The following is a 21,971-nucleotide window of genomic DNA, read 5'->3' on the forward strand; positions in this document are numbered from 1 at the left end:
TGAGAAAATTGTACCAAATGCATAACGTTTCAAATGTTCTAAAATGTGTTAGAGCTTTATTCAGATCAAAGTTAAGAAAGTGAATAAACTAACATAAATACAGAACAATAGATTCAGGTCATAATCCTGTGCACCCATAAATGAACTTTATAATCCTCAAACGCACAAGCGGAAACATGCATACAGGCTATTCATAATCATATGATAAACATACACTTTTACACAGCAGATCACACACAGTCTTTAAAATGACTCAATTATACAAAAAGGTCTGGGAGCAACGGCGCAATCCTGGTTTCTGCTCTCTCGCTGATAATGTAAAACACAATCTGTTCCGTCGTCTTTGTCAGGCTACATACAGTCCAAAAGGAGGAATGGAAAGATCCTTGATGCTTTTTAACATGCTTGTTTTTTGTTAAAAAAATTAACACCAGAAAAACACAGCCTTTCCAGTAGTAGCCAACAAAGTAATTAAAGCCCAATTAATCAATCTAAATATTGTAACGGTTTAAATCTTCAGATTTTTCATAAACCACAACATTTAAGGGATAAAATAATTACAACTACAAAAGGAAACAGGTTAAGTAAAAATACATTTACAAAGACAGTTTTTGCAGCTGACATGCATGATTTTAAAGTGTCCGATGGGATGGAGCGTTGCTCACATAAACAACTTCAAATCAAAAGAGGAAACGGAGAAAGGAAGAGGTGGTTGATGGGTCATCTAAAAGCGCAGGCTTCCGGGTGGACATCGATTCTCAGCAAACCTGTGTTCAGATCTTCTGTATCTTCTCCCGACGCAGACAGGGTTGGCTTTCCTGATCTTCTCCGCTGCGTCGGCCTTGTAGTTGAAAGTGCAGTTGTGAACGTCTGAGTACCGGTGCATGCTGCAGAACACGTTGCCGCATCGGCAGTCGAAGCCTGGGAACACAGACGGAAGAGTTTGAAGGTAAAAGAAAAAAGAAAATGGCTGACCGCCAAATGTATCTCCAGGATATAAAGTACATGCAGAGACAGAGCTAGAAAATGGGAACTATTAAGTCACTGCACTAAGCCAACAGGAGAATGTGTCAGAACCTTACCCGTGAGGCCGACTTTCTTGCGGCAGGAGAAGCAGCGATTCTTCTTGGCGGCTTTGGGTTGGTCTGAGTCAGAGGGTTTGTCCTGTCCGTCTACCGAGGCCTGGTCCGTGTCCTCGGATACCGATACAGACACTGGATGGATCACACAGAACAACAACTTTACAGTCTCGCCTTCTCAGCAATCCTGCTGCAGCTTTAAAGGAATTCCCAATACCCATGCTTTTCAGGAGATGGCACTACATTTCACTGTGCTACAGACCAACGCTTCCATCACACAGACAGAGTCATTGCATTTTGGTACACCAGAAGTACATTCTTTTCCAATGAAAACGCTGCGTTTGCCTTGCAGCATTGCAGAGCGTTCGGTGTGGTGCATACGGTGGATTTATCGATGTGTCAAACTGTCTGCGTAGACGACATGACAGAAATGGTAGCAGAAGGTGAATGTTGAACATTCGGAACATGCATATCCAGATGTTGCGTACTATTTTTCACAAGGACGCTGTCAGTGTGATCAAAGCGGAAGCCTACTATGCTTGTTGCCACTTGACATATTTTCAGTAGGAAATAAAAAAACAGCCGAAAAACGATGCAGACATTTTTACAACACATTTGCTTTTCTTTGCTTAGATTCACTTCTGAACATAATGGGTAGAAAAGCTTATCTTGTCTGGCACAAAGCCAGCACCCTTTCCCTGTCATGGAGAAGAGAAGTCACAACACAACACAAGTGACTGGGTTATTGCATGGTGCCAGTACTTGCCTTTGGGTAAACGTAGCACACAGTAAGCATTCAACTGTAAGAATGAAGTGTTAAAGTACTAACCAGTTCTTTTATTGTTCGTTTCTTGATATTTTTTCCTCCTATTAACAAAGTAAACATTTTTATATACACGTGTCCTTTTTAAGTTTATACAAAACCCATATTGTACAGTCTTGACCATATGGATATGAAGGGATGATTTTTAGAAGGGGCCTGAAGATTGGGACTGTGTCCCAGTCCTCTCAAAGAGCATCCGTTCTTCATTACCTTTGAATAGTAGTGGATGGGGTTTCTACAATACCCTTTCACCCATGGTGACATTGAAGATCAGTGGTCGTGGGGGAAAGGAGATAAGGAAAGGTGGCCATTGGGATTAAGTAGAAACCAAACGGAAGGAAATGTACCGAAACAGGGAGTCCTGAACTTGTCCAATAAGAAACGCTTGTTTTCATTTTTCATTGCAAAACATTTAGCTACGGTGTGCACTTATGAATATGACCCAGGTTTTGGCCACCCTTGGTACAGGGGAAGCAGCTAGCAGCTGTTCTCAGACTCCCACTGCTCTCTAGAACTCACTCAATCCACTCTCTAAAACAACCATTGACTGTTCTGTCTGTGTGCGTCCCAAAAGGCACCCTATTCCCTATATACACAGTCGTGCACTACTTTAGACCAGATCCCCATAGGCCATGGTCAGAAATAGTGCACTACACATTGGGAATAGGGTGCCATTTGTCGCAATTGTCCTCACTCACCCTTCTCTCCATGTGGCTCCTCTAGCTTCCTCTTGCGAGAGCAGTCCTCTGGGGCAGGCCTTCTGACTGACTTCCTGTCCTGGCTATCCTGACTTCTCACTGGCTGACTGTCCTGTCTATCAGGGCAAGTCCCTGAGCTACCTGCTGTGCTGGGCTCCTGCTGTTCACTTTCTACAGCTGCTCTACATGGTGCTCGCTCTGCACACAGACACACACACAGAGACATGCATACACGTATGTAGGCACACAGAGACACACAGACATAGACAAACTTTAGCGACTGGTTTGTAATTCAAGACTAAAAGCTTAACACTTTGGGGTATTTTCTACCCTTCTAACACAGTTCCTCTTTAATAAATGTTGAATTGGGTATGTAACTGTACTGTAACTGTTCTAGAAGACAGAAACACAAGAACTATAGGTTATGACTGTAACCCCGGTTCTCTGATAGTATGAGTGAGGTATTTCACTATGGGATACGCCCTCAGTGTATTTGTCAGAAGCCTTACTACACTACACCAGCCATGATTGGCTGGACGTCGAGACGTGCGAGTCGGGAAAGGGTGTCCCTCCTACCCTATAAAAGAGCCCAACATAACATCTGAGTCATTCAAGAATAAGCCACACCTCTTCCCCACTCATGCAAGGTGGGTGTTCTAGTGAAATACTTCACTCATACTATCAGAGAACCGGGGTTACAGTTATAATCTACAGTTCTCTTAAGTATTAGTTTCAGTATTTCACTATGGGATATACTGACTCCCGTATTGCCAGACAAGCTTATCCTGACGACCGACTGCCCTGTGCTATATATCAAACGCTGGGGGCGTATCCCATAGTGAAATACATAAATTAATACTGTTCTAGAAGAGGGTAGACAGAAACACTAGAGAGCCAGTGTAACAGGAAGCGCCCGTGCTCAGGTCTGTTCAACGCTGGTTCGACCAATCGGATTCCACGCTTCAAGATTGCGTCGATCACGTGGACTGGGATATGTTTCGCATTGCGCGAACAACATTGATGTATATGCTGAGTCGGTGAGCGGGATCATTAGAAAGTGCATCGGCGATGTTGTACCCACAGCGTCTGTTAAAACATTCCCAACCAGAAACCGTGGATTGATGGCAGCATTCGCGCAAAACTGAAAGTGCGAACCACTGCTTTTAAATCAGGGCAAGGTGACCAGAAACATGACAGCATACAAACAGTGTAGCTATTCCCTCCGCAAGGCAATCAAACAAGCTAAGCGTCAGTATAGAGACAAAGTAGAGTCGCAATTCAACAGCTCAGACACGGAGGGGTATGAGGTATGAGAGGTATGTGGCAGGGTCTACAGTCAATCACGGACTAAGACTATAAGCAAGACATCCTGGTCCCCATCACGGAGCAGGATGTCTTGCTCCCAGACAGACTAAACAACTTCTTTGCTCGCTTTGAGGACACTACAGTGCCACTGACACGGCCCGCTACCAAAACCTGCGGGCTGTCCTTCACTGCAGCCGAGGTGAGTAAAACATCTAAACGTGTCAACCCTCGCAAGGCTGCAGGCCCAGACGGCATCCCCAGCCACGTCCTCAGAGCATCGCAGACCAGCTGGCTGGTGTGTTTAGGGACATATTCAATCAATCCTTATCCCAGTCTTCCTGTTACCAAGAAAGCTAAGGTTATTGAGACAGAAACACTAGAGAGCCAGTGTAACTGTTCTAGAAGAGGGTAGACAGAAACACTAGAGAACCAGTGTAACTGTTCTAGAAGAGGGTAGACAGAAACACTAGAGAACCAGTGACACTGTAATCCAGCAGGAGAGGATTGTGTCTGAAATCCTTCCTGAAATCCCTAGGCTGAACTTTGGGCTTTCTCTACTACCGATCTCTAAGCAAATAGAGATGGGACAACAATGTGCGTCTGTGTGCAAAACCACGCCATGGACTGAGATTGACTGCAAGAGGGTATGAGGTGAAGGGTTCCCATGGTAGTGAAACTGCATTTGGTGTGAGACCTCAGGCTATTCACAGGAACATGAGAGGGTAGCAAAGCAACAGCACTATTGTCTGAATCCTAACTTGAGAGTCACCTGCATAACTCAAGTCTTATGTACACCATGCATTGATGTCAATGAGAACATGTCAATTCATGTCAATGACATCTAGCACAGAAATGTGAGTTACACGCGCACATCTCAAATGAGGATTGACTCGTCCCTATGAGAAAAGGTTTGTGTGAAACACGCTGGTAATACACACCTTGTATCTCTTCTGTTTTCAGGTCTTCTTCAGATGTGGCTGTCCTCTCCTCTTCTGAATGAGTAGCTGGTGCTGTCGTTAAGAGTGACTGGCTAGATACAACCCTGAGGGGGGTGTAAGTGTTCAATTAGCCTAAAGCATGATCCAGTTGGTGGTCTAGATTAGAAGAATAGTTATATACAGCATTATATAAAAAGCCTCCTTCACTCACGCTGCCAAGCTTACCCTAGTAAAACTGACTATCCTACCGATCCTAGACTTCGGCGATGTCATCTACAAAATCGCTTCCAACACTCTACTCAGCAAACTGGATGCAGTTTATCACAGTGCCATCCGTTTTGTCACTAAAGCACCTTATACCACCCACCACTGCGACTTGTATGCTCTAGTCGGCTGGCCCTCGCTACATATTCGTCGCCAGACCCACTGGCTCCAGGTCATCTACAAGGCCATGCTAGGTAAAGCTCCGCCTTATCTCAGTTCACTGGTCACGATGGCAACACCCATCCGTAGCACGCGCTCCAGCAGGTGTATCTCACTGATCATCCCTAAAGCCAACACCTCATTCGGCCGCCTTTCGTTCCAGTACTCTGCTGCCTGTGACTGGAACGAATTGCAAAAATCGCTGAAGTTGGAGACTTTTATCTCCCTCACCAACTTCAAACATCAGCTATCTGAGCAGCTAACCGATCGCTGCAGCTGTACATAATCTATTGGTAAATAGCCCACCCATTTTCACCTACCTCATCCCCACAGTTTTTATTTATTTACTTTTCTGCTCTTTTGCACACCAATATCTCTCTCTACCTGCATATGATCATCTGATCATTTATCACTCCAGTGTTAATCTGCAATATTGTATTATTCGCCTACCTCCTCATGCCTTTTGCACACATTGTATATAGACTCCCCTTTTTTTCTACTGTGTTATTGACTTGTTAATTGTTTACTCCATGTGTAACTCTGTGTTGTCTGTTCACACTGCTATGCTTTATCTTGGCCAGGTCGCAGTTGCAAATGAGAACTTGTTCTCAACTAGCCTACCTGGTTAAATAAAGGTGAAATAAAAAATTTAAAAAATTATGAAAATGGTACACTTGAAGACTTCAATTTAATCCTATTCAGGATGTTTCTGAAAATGCACTTGAAGGAAGAAAACGGACAAAAATCCAACGACATGCGGCTCATTGTCATCAACTATGGCAATCATACTACAAAGCATTTCACCACTAATGCCCACCTCAATGTCAGACAGTCAGAATGATTGGCATTCACATGAGGCATTTAGCAGACGCTCTTATCCAGAAAGAACTAGTGGCAGCTGTACACTGTGGCTTCATAATAGGGTCTCTGTGGTTACAGATAAGAGCTACAAGCTTTCAATGTTGAAGCAATAAAAAGTGTATTAAAAATGGATAAAACCGTAACGACCGTAGAGAAATGAGCAGAACTCAATTCTATACAGTGATTAAAAAAAAACTTCAAATCATTTTCTGTGGGTTTGAGAAAACAGTGTCCCTGTAGATTTGAGCAGGGCTAGGTACAGTACAGATTGACAAAGACAGAGCTCATTAGATAAAGACACGAGACCTTCTGGTTAACACACACACTGGGGGGAAACAGACATGACAAGTGGAATCTGTCTCATAGAAGAGACAGAAGCGTCCAGGGAGATGACATCACACTATTCAGACAGAACTATAGATGATTGACTTCCTTGTACTGTACTTCAATGGGGTACAGGAAGACCATGGTGCAAAAATAACCTTCACTTCTGCTGAGAAACCACTCATTTAAAATAACACATCTCTGAATTTTGTAACAGGAAATAAATGATCCAGGTTTAAAATAATAATGAAAGCCTGGGAATCCACCGTCATACTAGCTTTGACCATACGTAATAAGCAATGCAAGAACTACAAATAGCGACGCAAAATGATTCTACTTAGTTGCGTAGCAGAAATACTCCGACGTGGGCAGCCCCACAGCTATAAACTGGTGTGCAAGTCTGCAGGATTGCCATGTGGGTTTTTGGCATTGTGTACATCCAGTAATAACTATGTATATCTAGTGAACCTACGTTTCACAATGGCTACTTTATTACATTGATTTCCACATGGCCTGTGTATCCTATACTGTATGTTGCATGGCTGGCTTGGCAGTTACACCGTAGACATGGTGGAGGTGTGATCATGCTTATAGCGTGTTTCAGAGAAGAGTAGCTCTATACCTACTGTACCTGTTCATCCTGGTGTCTGTGTGGGTCGTGGCTGACGGCACGTCTACAGTACTGCTCTCTGAGCACTGGGCTAGGAGGGACTCCCCCAGGCTATTAACCGCCACCGAGGACGACACTGCAATGACAACACACGTTTCAATCAGAGCAGTCCCAAAACAGAGAGGAAGAGGCAAAGCGAGAGGGACAACTGGGCCCAAAATCTGTCTTCTCCAGCAGGTGCCGTTTTGATTTGATTTGTCACTCACTAAGCAAGGAGGTTTTCTATGTAGGTCAATGAGTGTAGAATCTGATAGAATCTTACCCTGATGAAGACAGCTTGTCTGTTGAAACATTGGATATTAGGTTATTAAATTATTGGATCCTCCTAGAGTGTGGGCTCTCCTTTAAATGTTTCAAGTGTTCTACTCTGCTAGCCAGCACCTCACCTAAATAGCTGTGTGTTTCTAGTGTTCTAGTCTGCTAGCCAGCACCTCACCTAAATAGCTGTGTGTTTCTAGTATTCTACTCCGCTAGCCAGCACCTCGCCTAAATAGCTGTGTGTTTCTAGTGTTCTAGTCTGCTAGCCAGCACCTCACCTAAATAGCTGTGTGTTTCTAGTGTTCTACTCCGCTAGCCAGCACCTCGCCTAAATAGCTGTGTGTTTCCAGTGTTCTACTCCGCTAGCCAGCATCTCGCCTAAATAGCTGTGTTTCCAGTGTTCTACTCCGCTAGCCAGCACCTCACCTAAATAGCTGTGTGTTTCTAGTGTTCTACTCCGCTAGCCAGCACCTCGCCTAAATAGCTGTGTGTTTCTAGTGTTCTACTCCGCTAGCCAGCACCTCACCTAAATAGCTGTGTGTTTCTAGTGTTCTACTCCGCTAGCCAGCACCTCGCCTAAATAGCTGTGTGTTTCTAGTGTTCTACTCCGCTAGCCAGCACCTCACCTAAATAGCTGTGTGTTTCTAGTGTTCTACTCCGCTAGCCAGCATCTCGCCTAAATAGCTGTGTGTTTTCTAGTGTTCTACTCCGCTAGCCAGCACCTCACCTAAATAGCTGTGTGCTGTGTGTTTCTTTCACCACTAGCCAGCATTTGATAAATAGCTAAAATGCAATGGCTTATTTGATAGCCAATATATATTTTATAATGCTTGTGTTACGAGTGGACTGATATAAGTAGGATACATGACATCCCTAAATAGAAAAAATGTGTTGTATTCCAGTGTGCCTGTTGTTCATACAGGCATCTGCCCTCTCATTGGCTAGAATAGGCCAACTTGATCTTGCCTTCCATTTTTAAGACATTTCTTTTAATTGGGTATCTGCTCAATATAATGGATAGCTGTGTGTTTCAAGTGTTCACTCACTCAAACAAGACATTGTCTAAAGTTACAGTCACTGTCTGGTGTTACTAGTGTTCTATCATTAGACTTTCAAAGACTTTCAAACTAAATCAGTGTGTGTTTCTACTGACTTAAATGTTAAATGTTAAATAGTAAGGTCCCAAAATCAGCAATTGTGTTTCTGAGTTCAAACTCAGTCCAAAGTCAAAATAGCTGTGTCAATTTTTGGTCTAACAGGTCTTTTTGATTGATAAACTAAATGATCATCAATAATCATCAATAAGATACTGGAAAGCTCTGTGGAATCTCTTTCCTACTCACCTGGTGGACTGACTCGTCCATTGTTGTTTTGTCTCTGGAGGAAGTTTGTAGCACATGGAACACATGCCATTGTTTGCGGGTTGCTGTAGAAACCGCAGCCAGTGGTGCAGAGCAGCGGCCCTTGGTTCTGGTTGGTCTCCTGGGCCATGTCCCTCCTGTGGAGGTTAAGAGGGGAGAGATCAAAGCCATATTGACCCATCACGCCATTTCAGGATTGGCTGCTGCCTAGGTCTAAAACATGCTTAGGTATTGGTGAAAGCCAAAGGTTAGTTTCTTGAAAAGGGAGTGGAGATGGCCAGTGTGCTGTTGCAAAAGGCTATACCACTTAGCACACACTTTTATCCAAGGTGACTTTTAGAATAAGTACGTGATCCTTGTGGTAACTGAACACACACACCTGTGGTGTTGCTAATGCCATACTCTTACCAACTGACACACAGAACTGGAAGGAAGATTGTCTTCTAATCTCTAAAGCTGTAGCATTGAAAGTGGTAAACCAAAACAAGTTGGTCACAATTCCCTAGACCAAACTCACAAAGTTCTAGAAGTTGTTTTTTGCATCACGATGCCTTTGCATTCTATGGCAACACAATGACCTAAACACTGAAAACATATAATCACTGGTCTTGGAATCTCTGATTTAACACTGGTGGACTAGCTCTCGTCCATTGTAGGTTTTTTGCTGAAAGTGGAAGATAACATAGCCAATAATCTGTGTCTTTGGTTGCTCTCTGACCGACCGACTGCTGCCAGTGGTGTAACAGCTCCTTGGTTCTGTTTCTCTGGGCCAGCCTGCTCCTTGTTAAGGAAGTCAAAACAACATATGACCCATAAAGCGCAGAGTTAAAATGTGCTGTATTAAAAATCTTAGGACAAGAAACCCAAGCCTCACACTCACTCTCCTGTATAACAAGTGACAGGCTGACACAGACTTGAGAGAAGAGGGTAACCAGGGGCAGGAATGAGGCTTTTATGTCACCAGTACAAATGGATATGGGTGACCTAGAGACAGAGACTAGAGAACAGAGAGACTAACTACAGGTCAAATCCAGCCTAGAGAGCAGAGAGACTAACTACAGGTCAAATCCAGCCTAGAGAGGAAGACTAACTACAGGTCAAATAGCCAGCCTGAGCATTGAGCAGAGAGACTAACTACAGGTCAAATACAGCCTAGAGAGCAGAGAGACTAACTACAGGTCAAACACAGTTCTAGAAGCAGAGAGACTAACACAGGTCAAATACAGCCTATGAGAGCACAAGACTAAACACTCAAAACATATAATCACTGGTACTAACTACAGGTCAAACAGCCTAGAGAGCAGAGAGACTAACTACAGGTCAAATACAGCCTAGAGAGCAGAGAGATAACTACAGGTCAAACCAGCCTAGTGTCTTTGAGTAACACAGGTCAAATCCAGCCTAGAGACTGAGAGTACTAACTACAGGTCAAATACAGCCTAGAGAGCAGAGAGACTAACTACAGGTCAAATACAGCCTAGAGAGCAGAGAGACTAACTACAGTCAAATCAAAAAGAGAGACAGCCTAGAGAGCAGAGAGACTAACTACAGGTCAAGAGAGCAGAGAGACTAACTACAGGTCAAATACAGCCTAGAGCAGAGAGACTAACTACAGGTCAAATACAGCCTAGAGCAGAGACTAACTACAGGTCAAATCCAGCCTAGAGAGCAGAGAGACTAACTACAGGTCAAATACAGCCTAGAGAGCAGAGAGACTAACTACAGGTCAAATACAGCCTAGAGCAGAGAGACTAACTACAGGTCAAATACAGCCTAGAGCAGAGAGACTAACTACAGGTCAAATACAGCCTAGAGAGCAGAGAGACTAACTACAGGTCAAATACAGCCTAGAGAGCAGAGAGACTAACTACAGGTCAAATACAGCCTAGAGCAGAGAGACTAACTACAGGTCAAATACAGCCTAGAGAGCAGAGAGACTAACTACAGGTCAAATACAGCCTAGAGCAGAGAGACTAACTACAGGTCAAATACAGCCTAGAGCAGAGACTAACTACAGGTCAAATCCAGCCTAGAGAGCAGAGAGACTAACTACAGGTCAAATACAGCCTAGAGAGCAGAGAGACTAACTACAGGTCAAATACAGCCTAGAGAGCAGAGAGACTAACTACAGGTCAAATACAGCCTAGAGAGCAGAGAGACTAACTACAGGTCAAATACAGCCTAGAGAGCAGAGAGACTAACTACAGGTCAAATACAGCCTAGAGAGCAGAGAGACTAACTACAGGTCAAATACAGCCTAGAGAGCAGAGAGACTAACTACAGGTCAAATACAGCCTAGAGAGCAGAGAGACTAACTACAGGTCAAATACAGCCTAGAGCAGAGAGACTAACTACAGGTCAAATACAGCCTAGAGAGCAGAGAGACTAACTACAGGTCAAATACAGCCTAGAGAGCAGAGAGACTAACTACAGGTCAAATACAGCCTAGAGCAGAGAGACTAACTACAGGTCAAATACAGCCTAGAGCAGAGAGACTAACTACAGGTCAAATACAGCCTAGAGAGCAGAGAGACTAACTACAGGTCAAATACAGCCTAGAGAGCAGAGAGACTAACTACAGGTCAAATACAGCCTAGAGAGCAGAGAGACTAACTACAGGTCAAATACAGCCTAGAGAGCAGAGAGACTAACTACAGGTCAAATACAGCCTAGAGAGCAGAGAGACTAACTACAGGTCAAATACAGCCTAGAGAGCAGAGAGACTAACTACAGGTCAAATACAGCCTAGAGAGCAGAGAGACTAACTACAGGTCAAATACAGCCTAGAGAGCAGAGAGACTAACTACAGGTCAAATACAGCCTAGAGAGCAGAGAGACTAACTACAGGTCAAATACAGCCTAGAGAGCAGAGAGACTAACTACAGGTCAAATCCAGCCTAGAGCAGAGAGACTAACTACAGGTCAAATACAGCCTAGAGCAGAGAGACTAACTACAGGTCAAATACAGCCTAGAGCAGAGAGACTAACTACAGGTCAAATACAGCCTAGAGCAGAGAGACTAACTACAGGTCAAATACAGCCTAGAGAGCAGAGAGACTAACTACAGGTCAAATCCAGCTGAGCAGAGAGACTAACTACAGGTCAAATCCAGCCTTGGCGTAGGCTAACAACTTGATTTACAGCTCACCTTTTTTGTTATACACTAAGTCAGGGTTCCCCAACTGGCAGCCCGCAGTTCAATTTATTCCCCCCCACAAGTTTTCTGAGCAAGAAAAAGGGACATAAGACTAAAAACACCAGCAAAATCAGCTAAATTAACTTTAGATCTTTTCCAAAGAATTTCCACACATAATAAAGAGATATGTAATCATAGGCAAATGTAAGCAAGGTTTGAAATGACTATTTTAGTCAAATGAGATCTGTTTGGGCTTCTTGCAGTCAATTTGCATGTTTACAGTAATTTGGTTCTGGCCCCCTGACCATCTGCCTGCTGCTGGATCTAGTTGATGATCCCTGCAGTAGGCTATATAATTGAGCCTAACACATTCTATGCGGCCTCATTTTCTGTGCGGGGAACAGCATTAGGCCTAATTCGATACAGGCTACTGCTCCATAGCCAAGTTGATAGCCTACACTCTTTGTAACACTTAGGCTACTATGTCAAAACATCAAAGAAGCCACAGAAATGAAAACTCTGATAATGTGGCATAAGCTGCATAAGGATGCATCCCAAATGACATTATATTAGGCCCTGCTCAAAAGTAGTGCACTAAATGTTTATGCATTTAACCGTTATTTAACTAGGCAAGTCAGTTAAAAACAAATTCTTATTTACAATGACAGCCTACACTGACCAAACCGGGACAGCGCTGGACCAATTGTGTGTCGCCCTATGGGACTCCCAATCACAGCCGGTTGTGATACAGCCTGGAATCAAATCAGAGTGTCGGTAGTGACGCCTCCAGCACCGAGATGCAGTGCCTTGGACCGCTGCACCACTCGGGAGCCCAAATATAGGGAATAGGGTGCCATTTGGGACGTAGTCTAAACTAAGCCTGGATATGGTAACACTGATCTGGGTAGTAGTGATGTAATGGTGCATCTGCTGGGCTGGACATCTGGTGTATGGTTTAGTACACTGCCATTTCCTCCATGGGAGAGAGGATAGGGAGGGCTGCTTCACTACCCTGAGAATGCATAGGAAAATATACAGAACGCATAACAAGTTTAAGAGCGCATGGACGTGTGACGCCAAAGTGTCGTCAGCATCGTACTGGGCTCTTAAGGTAATACGGAGAGGACATCATCCTAATTCTATCTTTTACATAAACCGAGTGATTTGAGAGAGAGAATAATCCAGTGGTAATCTCAGGGACTGTCTTTAATCAGGGTGGATAGCAACCACTCACAGAGGGTCTGAAATACCAAGATTATCATGGTGAAAAGAAAGCAAGCCATACAACAGCAGGTTAACTCAATGAAGATCATGCTAACAGTGAGCTGAGATTCACGCTCTTTCCATTGCTACAGCCTGAAACCATAGACCGCCTATAGGCTCTCCTTTTGCTCAGGTCTGGTGCCATGTTCAGAATTTGTGCCGTGCCTGTGTGATTTCTCTCCTTTGATCTGAAATAGCCTACTGGTGGAAGAGACATGCATAGGTCCTAAGTAAGCATTTCGTTGGACAGTGTATACCATGTGTATCCTGTACATACGACTAATACAACTTATCCAGAGCCCATATTTATGAAGTGTCTGATCTAGGATCAGATCCTACCTGTCCATAATAATTTGATTCATTATGATCTGAAAGGCTAAACTGATCCTAGATCAACACTCCTACTTTGAGACACTTGATAAATACAGGCTCAGATCTCAGGTTCCGAAGATCAGCACCATTCCATCCTTCTCAATATTACTGTAATTAAAGTCCCTCCTCGCTCCCCTTCCTTACACCAATCATTGCCCCAATTCTCTACCCCTGCCCCCCTGATGCCAATCTCCAGATGAATTAGTGAGATTTCATGATGGCCTCCTCTAGTATAGATTATGTTATGCAATCTGCCATTTCAAATCTACAATAGTAACAATCCCACACAAACACACAATATTCCCACACACGCACGTGAGAGAGAAACACACACATCATCAATGCATATAGACCGAAATCAGATCAAGCTTGAGTAGGCTACGTGGAAGCGATAAGTGGTGACTTCACACACAGCAGGCTACTTTCTCAGGTTGAACATATAAACGATGTGGACTGTCTTTACAGCAGGCCAATGAGATGCTCCAGTCCAAAACAATGGCATCATAGTATTCCCTACATAGCCCTGCGGGCCCTGGTCAAAAGTAGTGCACTATATAGTAAATAGGGTGCCATTTAGGACCCACACCTGGTGAGAGGTGAATCATTCAGAGAACATAACACCCATTAGAACTACCTGGAGCTGAAACTATGTCTGGCATGCCATCGTTACGCAGTACAGTAACGTATCTTTAACGAACATGGTGAGGAATCCAATATGTAGACTAGCCTGAACATCTTCCCTAATCATACATCTTAGCTAACAGGCAAGAGACATAAGGCCCATCTAAATGCCAAAACATGTGTAGACCTACACATTTCAGTTTACCTGAAATCTGGAAAACAAAACGTATGAACTCCAGCTGAAGCCTTGTTGCACACATCACAGCAGAGGCTAAGGACAGTGTTATGTCATTGGCCTAGTTGTGCAACCACAGTGAACCAGTTCAACAAAGACTGACACACAGTCACTCATGACTATAGGCTACATGCTGACTCTCACACAGATAGGCTGATATATTCACCTTGGCTGTGGAAAGAACTCTCTCCTCTACTAGCAAGGATGTCATCTGAGGGTATCGGCCAGGGACTTGTCATCTGATTCCATTTTTCTAATGTGGCGTAATGTGGTTTGGGGGAACCAATATAACTAAATAACTGTTCTTATAGGCTGGGGTAATAGTCTACTAGTGTTGTTTGAATAGGCCAACACTATCCAAGTCACAGGAACCCATTGCCATAGGCTAGCCTACATCCACATGACATCACAGGTGTTAGCCTACATTATGATTTGCCATTGGCTCTGTTTATTTAGCAAGTAAGCTATCATTTTAACTGAACAGCTGTCTTACAGCAACACTGGGCCTCTGGTAGTAGATGGACCTAGCAGCAACAGAGGAAGTATGGGTTCTCCATTGGGACTCAAAATAGTCCAATATAAGCTCTGAGATGCAACAAAGCGAAGGGCATTGTACGATAACATACAAGCTATTTGATTGTGCTAGTCCCAAGCACATTAGCTACAAAAACAAACTGGGGAAATAAATGCTGCCATCAACTAGACAACCTTATCCAAACATATAAATCAAACAATGAAAACTTGCAACAATGAACCTAGTCAGTAGCATTTACAGTAGCTTGCAGTGAGCGCAGTAAATTGCGATTAAAATCACACGGAAGTGTGTGAAAAATGTTGTTAGAAATCCCCAGCCTAGCCTGTATTATCGTTCTACTGACTGTCTCAACAGTGCCCAGTATTGTTCGGATAAGTGCATCATTGTAACAGGCAACTTAGGCAGAGACAAATAACGTTGGTTGAGAATAAACGTGAAATGGGTGTCCATCACAATCATGGAACTTTGTATTGGACCAACCTCAAGAAACGTACCAATTTCCCCCCGCTCTCCTACTCCTCTCTTTCTTCGTCTCTACACCAGCAGATTACATCCGACATCATACGCAGAATGATCCCACAACGTAACGTACTCAACTGACGACACATAATCCATTGTCATTGGCTGTTTGTTTAGTAAACCACGCCCATATATATTATCGTCTCGCACAAATTAAACGTCAATCATTTTCAGCCTTTTAAAAACACAGCTGGTTGGACAGGGTATGTGAGGGTTTACACCCCGAATAAAACAGTGACAGAAAACAAGTATAATAACAAATTGTCACTGACCAAGTATTGTAACCAGCCATAACGTAAATGTAACGTTAGCGACCTCTTAATTTGCTGCCATTTATCAGTGTAACGTTAAGCAAACGTTATCTACTGTACGTCTAAGAAGTTGTTGACATCAACATGATTATGATGTAGTTAACTGCCTATGCATCTCGTCTCTACTGACCTATTATAGTTCAAATCCAACTTTAAAACAGGGAATGTAACATTAAAAACAAAAACTATCTAGCTAACATCAAGTGTTCAAGTTTTGTGCAGGCTAGCCGTCCTTGGATAAGTGGACACTAACCTAGTTTTCAAGGACCGAGGTCATACACTGTATGATACAGTTACAGTAGCTAACAACGTTAACTAACTAGCTAGCTAGCTAACGTAGTAGCACTGGCAGGATAGTATATCGTGTGTATATAGATAGTCACACTAACGTTAGTTAGATAACTTAGCTGTACCAGAACTTTAGATGCTGTAGCTAAATAAAGATCCAAAGCATCGTTAAAAGTTAGTGCGATATCTACTGGCGAGCCAGCTAGCTACACAGACCTATCAGTAGCTAGCTTGTTTGAACTGACGTTGCCTTACCTTATGTTTAACGTTACGTTTCTACTCGTAAGTAGCTAGCCCACGATATCTTTCTCGGACTTCGGAAAAGACGAGCTAGGTAAGAGAAACGAACGACCACGATTGTAGGCTCGCTAACTCTACGCGGTGTTGTTGGGTCTGTCTTTTCTCTCCCCGACCCCCGACCAGACACGGTCTATTTGGTACTTTTTACACTTCAACTCCGACTGTTAAACTGGCGGTGACGTCACAGGCAATCCTTCACACGTCACAGGGCTGTCAAATAATGCCCGTGGGGTAGTGTGATAGCCATATAGATAGATAGATGATAATTATGTTATTGCAGTCTGTTTAATGATTGATTGGCGTGGCTAGCTGAGTCCAATCCAAATGTAGAATTTGCTCATTTCAAGGCCAGCCTAACTTGCTGCCTTCCCTGAACTCACACACATTGCAACATTTTTTATCTTTGGACACGAGTTTTACATTAGCCAGCATGGCCGCCTTGCGTGCAGCCAAACAAGCTATGAGGAGAGAAATAAAGAAACGAGTAGCTGCGTTGGACGATCAAGAGAAACTTCGCCAGTCTCGAGTCATTTCGCAAAAGGTAACTTCAATCATGTAACAACAAACTGGGTATCACATTTACAATGGTGCTAGTGTATTTTTTTTTTACAACGCTACAAACTCATTTTGTGTATGCATGTGTCCTGTCGTCATCGTCGCGTGGCCAATAGAGCTCACCAGTTTGTAGTCCTAAAAACCGGAAATCTGTTTCGTTCAGCCATTCCAATGGGAAATTGAATGCGGAAAAAAATGGGGTTCTGTGATAAATGTCGAAAATTAGATCTGAGATTAACACAGGTTTATGGTGCTTTCAAGACAAATGGGAACTTGGAAAAAAAGAGATCAAATCACGACGTCAGTGATCTTCATTTCGGAAATTCGGTGCTCTAGAAAGATGCCAGAGTTTTGGACTTGGAATTCCCAGTTGACCTTTAAAAAAAAATCCAGTCAGAGTTCGTTTTTTTTCACTCAGAAGTCTGAGATTTCCGAGTTCCCAGTTCATTTGAATGTTGCATTATGATATCTGGTATGTTTTGCTATAAAATAATATCTACATTTTAAAATTTAATCATTTCACGCTCTTATGACCTTTATGACCTTTATGAATTAGGAAGCCTTTTATGTGCTTTTTCAGATAATTTTTTGAAAATCACAAAATAATGTTAGTTGATGGAGATGATCTCATAGAACAAACATTTAAGATCTCCTAAGCCTGTGTTTACCGCATACTTCATTTTCGGGAGTTTATCCCAAAATTAACGACCAGTGGCGCCCCCTCATGGTGGATCCCAGGTGGGTGGTGTTGGCCCCCTTAGGGGGTCTTACCCGGCCATGGACCCCCAGCCCACTCCCGAGGACCCCTGGAGCCCCCCCTCCATCAGCACCTGGTAACCCGTGCGTGGCTAGACAGCCTGTGGAGCCAAAGCCTGATTTAGTGTGAACCAGAGTGGAGTTGGTGCCTCCAAAAACATGCCGTTACTATTGTTCTCTATGGCTACTTTTGTGTTTAGTATTGTCAAGAAGACAGAAGACACCTAGCCATGAATGCTTTCAATTATATGTAACTTGTCTTTTACTAACAGATCGACGATATTGCTTTTAAAATAATCAAATAACTCAAACAATTTGTTTGTCAGATGTCTCCAGTTGGTGACCTCCTAGAGTGTTAAACTGGCAGTACCTTAATGCTGTAATCATATAATTACCAGTCTAACACCTCATACCTCATTACTTTCAGAAAACCTAACGGCACATTTTGAATGGTTAATTTACATGCATTATTTGATGTAATTTGCTCCGTAAATAACAGGGAAGTAGAAAACCTGTGCCTACACTAACCTGTTTATACTCTCCTCTCAACCAGCTCTTCAAACACCCCAAGTATGCCAGGTGTGAGCGCATCGCTGTGTTCCTCAGCATGCACGACGAGGTGAGAACAGAGGAGATCATTCAGGACTTGTTTAAGCACGGTAAGACCTGCTTTATGCCCAAGTACTTGACCCAGGGCACCAGTAACCACATGGACATGGTGAAGCTCACCAGCATGGAGGATATGATGTCACTGCCTCTGACTTCCTGGAACATCAGACAGCCTGCCGCCGACGACAACACCAGAGAGGAGGCCTTGGAGACAGGTTAGTGTTAGTCTACACACACACACACACACACACACACACACACACACACACACACACACACACACACACACACACACACACACACACACACACACACACACACACACACACACACACACACACACACACACACACACACACACACACACACACACACACACACACACACACACACACACACACACACACACACACACACACACACACACAAGCTTTTTGCCCTGCTGCTGCAAGAAAGAAAAAAAAGAAAAAATCACAAAGAAGAAGATATTGGAGTCCGTCCACTTTGTGTGGGAAACTATTCTATTTTTCTGTGATCTCTTTATTGGTTTTACCCAACAACCAAATATCCTTTATATCCTACCGAGTCAGGTAAGCGTGATGGCACCTTCTTTCAGTACGCACATAGGGCCACACACACACGCACAGCGCTTAGTTTTCGTGATTCATTTTTTACTTTTTGGGGAGTAAAAATGTATTCTCAATCAAAATCCTATTTTCCCTAACCCATAACCTTTATCCTAACTCAAACCCAAATGCCTAACCTAACTCAAACCCAAATGCCTAAACTAAACCTAACTCTTAAGCGTAAAATAAAATGTTAACGAATTCAGGACATGAAAAAAGTCCTGACTGTTTTCTTACCTTGTCAGGACATTCAGGTGACTTGTCAGGACATTATGGACCTGATAAGGTTGAACACACACACACACACACACACACACACACACACACACACACACACACACACACACACACACACACACACACACACACACACACACACACACACACACACACACACACACACACACACACACACACACACACACACACACACACACACACACACACACACACACAGGGTGTCCTATGGTGATACGATCCTCACAGTGTGTGTTGACATATTGTACTTTAGTTTGCCTGTTGTATATTACCATCTGCGTGTATCATAACACACTTATGACCTATTTGTTGGAATGACCTAAATCCTGGCACGGCCTTGCAATGTTCGTCTTTCTTCCCTTATACACAGTTAATCTTTGTTCCCCTATGGGCCCTGTTCAGAAGTAGTGCACTATTTAGGGGAAAGGGTGCCATTTGGGATGCGTGCACAGTCTCCAACGAGAGACACCATACCAGTGTCAGATCAAAGTTCCTGTTTTGGTTTCCTCCACAAGATGGTAGTATAGCACCATCATCAAGACTGATCAAAATGGTTGTCTCCTGCAATGACAATCTTACGTCTGGACACACACCTGTCATGTGACACTTAATCAAAATATTATGCAAGGGGATGGATGGAATTGCCCCAACACTGATCCAAGGTCATTTACCCCCTAAAGGTTAATCATTGGGTAGGGGGAGGATAAACTGATCCTAGATCTGGTAACATCTACCCTGAGCACCAAATAAGCACTGTGAATCATTGGTGAAGTTGCATAATTCTATTGTAATCAACTCTGTTGCTGCTGTATAATAAGAAAGGTCATATTGATGACAGTTATTAGCATTGTAATCTCTTGGATGGTGAATACCTATTTTTTCCTCTGTCAACCTCAGCTATTTTAATCCATACCGTCACAGCTTTAATCATTAGATAGGATATGAAATACCGACGCCTGGGGAGGAAATGTGTTTGTTGTGCATTCTCTGAGTCTATTTTAGCTGTGCAAATAATGTCATCATTACTTCTGGAGCCAAACTGGTCATAACCCCGCTCCCTCATTGTGTCTATGTAACAGTATTGCTTCCGTCCCTCGCGCTATTAGCGCGCACCCCACTATAACTAGCTAGCCATTTCACACCGGTTACATATGTATGAATTCACTCCTGTCTGGCTATAACCTGTGTCAATTCTAATTATCGCTCTCACTCCACTCAGCAGCTCAAGTAACCAGATTCACTTGTAACCAGATTCACTTGTAACCAGGTTCACTTGTAACCAGGTTCACTTGTAACCAGGTTCACTTGTAACCAGGTTCACTTGTAACCAGGTTCACTTGTAACCAGGTTCACTTGTAACCAGGTTCACTTGTAACCAGGTTCACTTGTAACCAGGTTCACTTGTAACCAGGTTCACTTGTAACCAGGTTCACTTGTAACCAGGTTCACTTGTAACCAGGTTCACTTGTAACCAGGTTCACTTGTAACCAGGTTCACTTGTAACCAGGTTCACTTGTAACCAGGTTCACTTGTAACCCGGTTCACTTGTAACCCGGTTCACTTGTAACCCGGTTCACTTGTAACCCGGTTCACTTGTAACCCGGTTCACTTGTAACCCGGTTCACTTGTAACCAGGTTCACTCTTGGTGTTGGTGACTATAGAAAGTATACACTCCCTTTAACTTTCTTCACATTTTGTTGCGTTCCAAAATGGGATAAAAATTCATTTCATTTTTATATTTTGTCAACGATCTTCACAAAATACTCATGTCAAAGTGGAAGAAAAAATTCAATAAAAAATTTAAATAAAAATAAAACCCTAATATACCTTGATTAGATAAGTATTCACCCCTCTGTGTCAATACATGTCAGAAACACATTTGGCAGCGATTTCAGCGGTCAGTCTTCTTGGGTAAGTCTCTAAGAGCTTTGCACACCTGTATTGTGCAATATTAGCCCATTATTCTTTAGAAAATTCTTCAAGATCTGTCAAGGTGTTGGGGATCATGGCTAGGACTGCAATTTTCACATCTTGCCATATATTTTCAAGCAGATTTCAGTCAAAATTGTAACTTGGCCACAGAAACATTCACTGTGTTCTTGGTAAGTAACTCCAGTAGATTTGGCTTTGTGTTGTAGGTTATTGTCTTGTTGAAAGGTGAATTCCTCTCCCAGTGTCTGGTGTAAAACAGACTGAAGCAGATTTTCCTCTAGGATTTTACCTGCGCATAGCTCCATCCCGTTTCTATTCATCCTGAAAAACTCCCCAGTCTTTGCCGATGTCAAGCATACCCATACCATGATGCAACCACCATATGTTGTATGTATGGGGGACAGAGGAAAGTATAGTCATTAAAAAATCATGTCAACCCTTGTTATTTCACACAGAGGGAGTCCTTATTTGATTTGTTAAGCCAAAGAACTCATTTAGGTTTTGCCTAAACAAAGAGGGTGAATACTTTTGCAATGACTATTTTAGTTGTTTATTTTTTATTCATTCGTAAATATATATATATATATATATATATAGACTTAAAAAAACAACAGTTAAATCTATTTCAATCCCACTTGAAAATGTGAAAAAAAGTTCAAGGGGGTGGAGCCTTTCTATAGTCTCTGTATACCAACCAATCACGTCTTCAGTTTAGAGCTCCCTCTGACAGTGAACAGCTGGTTTGATTAATTTCTCTATACTCTGACTCAGTCCAGCAGCCTTGAATACCTCTCATGAACCTATCATGGCTGTTGTCAAGGAAACTACAGATAGACCATAATGGAAAGCTAATTTAAATACATGAGAAGAGATGGAGGGGAAAAAAAGGTCTGTCTTGCCGTGCCACCAACTTT

At 42.9% G+C, this 21,971-nt stretch overlaps 1 protein-coding gene, 1 long non-coding RNA gene and 1 pseudogene across 19 annotated transcripts; 2 read left to right on the top strand and 1 right to left on the bottom strand.

Moving 5' to 3' along the window:
- Positions 1-34: 34 nt before the first annotated feature.
- Positions 35-16,425, bottom strand: LOC127928479 (AN1-type zinc finger protein 6-like; annotated as a pseudogene). Its single transcript, XR_008131247.1, has 7 exons — positions 16,276-16,425; positions 15,397-15,498; positions 8,723-8,877; positions 7,083-7,197; positions 4,844-4,947; positions 1,083-1,214; positions 35-921 (listed from the first exon to the last, which is right to left on the bottom strand). The product of XR_008131247.1 is annotated as an AN1-type zinc finger protein 6-like (transcript).
- On the top strand, positions 9,704-14,860 carry LOC127928480 (uncharacterized). 17 transcript variants are annotated; one of them, XR_008131255.1, is made up of 4 exons: positions 9,752-9,801; positions 10,390-10,465; positions 10,538-11,625; positions 11,842-14,860. It is a non-coding gene; the product is annotated as an uncharacterized LOC127928480 (long non-coding RNA). The 17 variants fall into 17 exon arrangements; XR_008131261.1 differs by having other exon boundaries at positions 10,758-11,625; XR_008131257.1 differs by having other exon boundaries at positions 10,390-10,427; positions 10,576-11,625.
- Positions 16,426-16,569: 144 nt separating the features above from the next.
- mthfs (5,10-methenyltetrahydrofolate synthetase (5-formyltetrahydrofolate cyclo-ligase)) lies at positions 16,570-18,460 on the top strand. Its single transcript, XM_052515495.1, has 2 exons — positions 16,570-16,861; positions 18,185-18,460. Exons 1-2 carry the CDS (start codon positions 16,751-16,753, stop codon positions 18,458-18,460), a joined length of 387 nt encoding a protein of 128 aa, XP_052371455.1. The 5' UTR covers positions 16,570-16,750.
- Positions 18,461-21,971: the final 3,511 nt, after the last annotated feature.

This window comes from Oncorhynchus keta, unplaced genomic scaffold (assembly GCF_023373465.1).
Source record: "Oncorhynchus keta strain PuntledgeMale-10-30-2019 unplaced genomic scaffold, Oket_V2 Un_scaffold_2762_pilon_pilon, whole genome shotgun sequence".
NCBI lineage: Eukaryota > Metazoa > Chordata > Actinopteri > Salmoniformes > Salmonidae > Oncorhynchus > Oncorhynchus keta.

Coding starts and splice junctions, on each gene's coding strand:
- mthfs (XM_052515495.1), top strand. CDS start 16,751: ATGGCCGCCTTGCGTGCAGCCAAACAAGCTATGAGGAGAGAAATAAAG. Junction 16,862..18,184: donor CTCGAGTCATTTCGCAAAAG/GTAACTTCAATC, acceptor CCTCTCAACCAG/CTCTTCAAACACCCCAAGTA.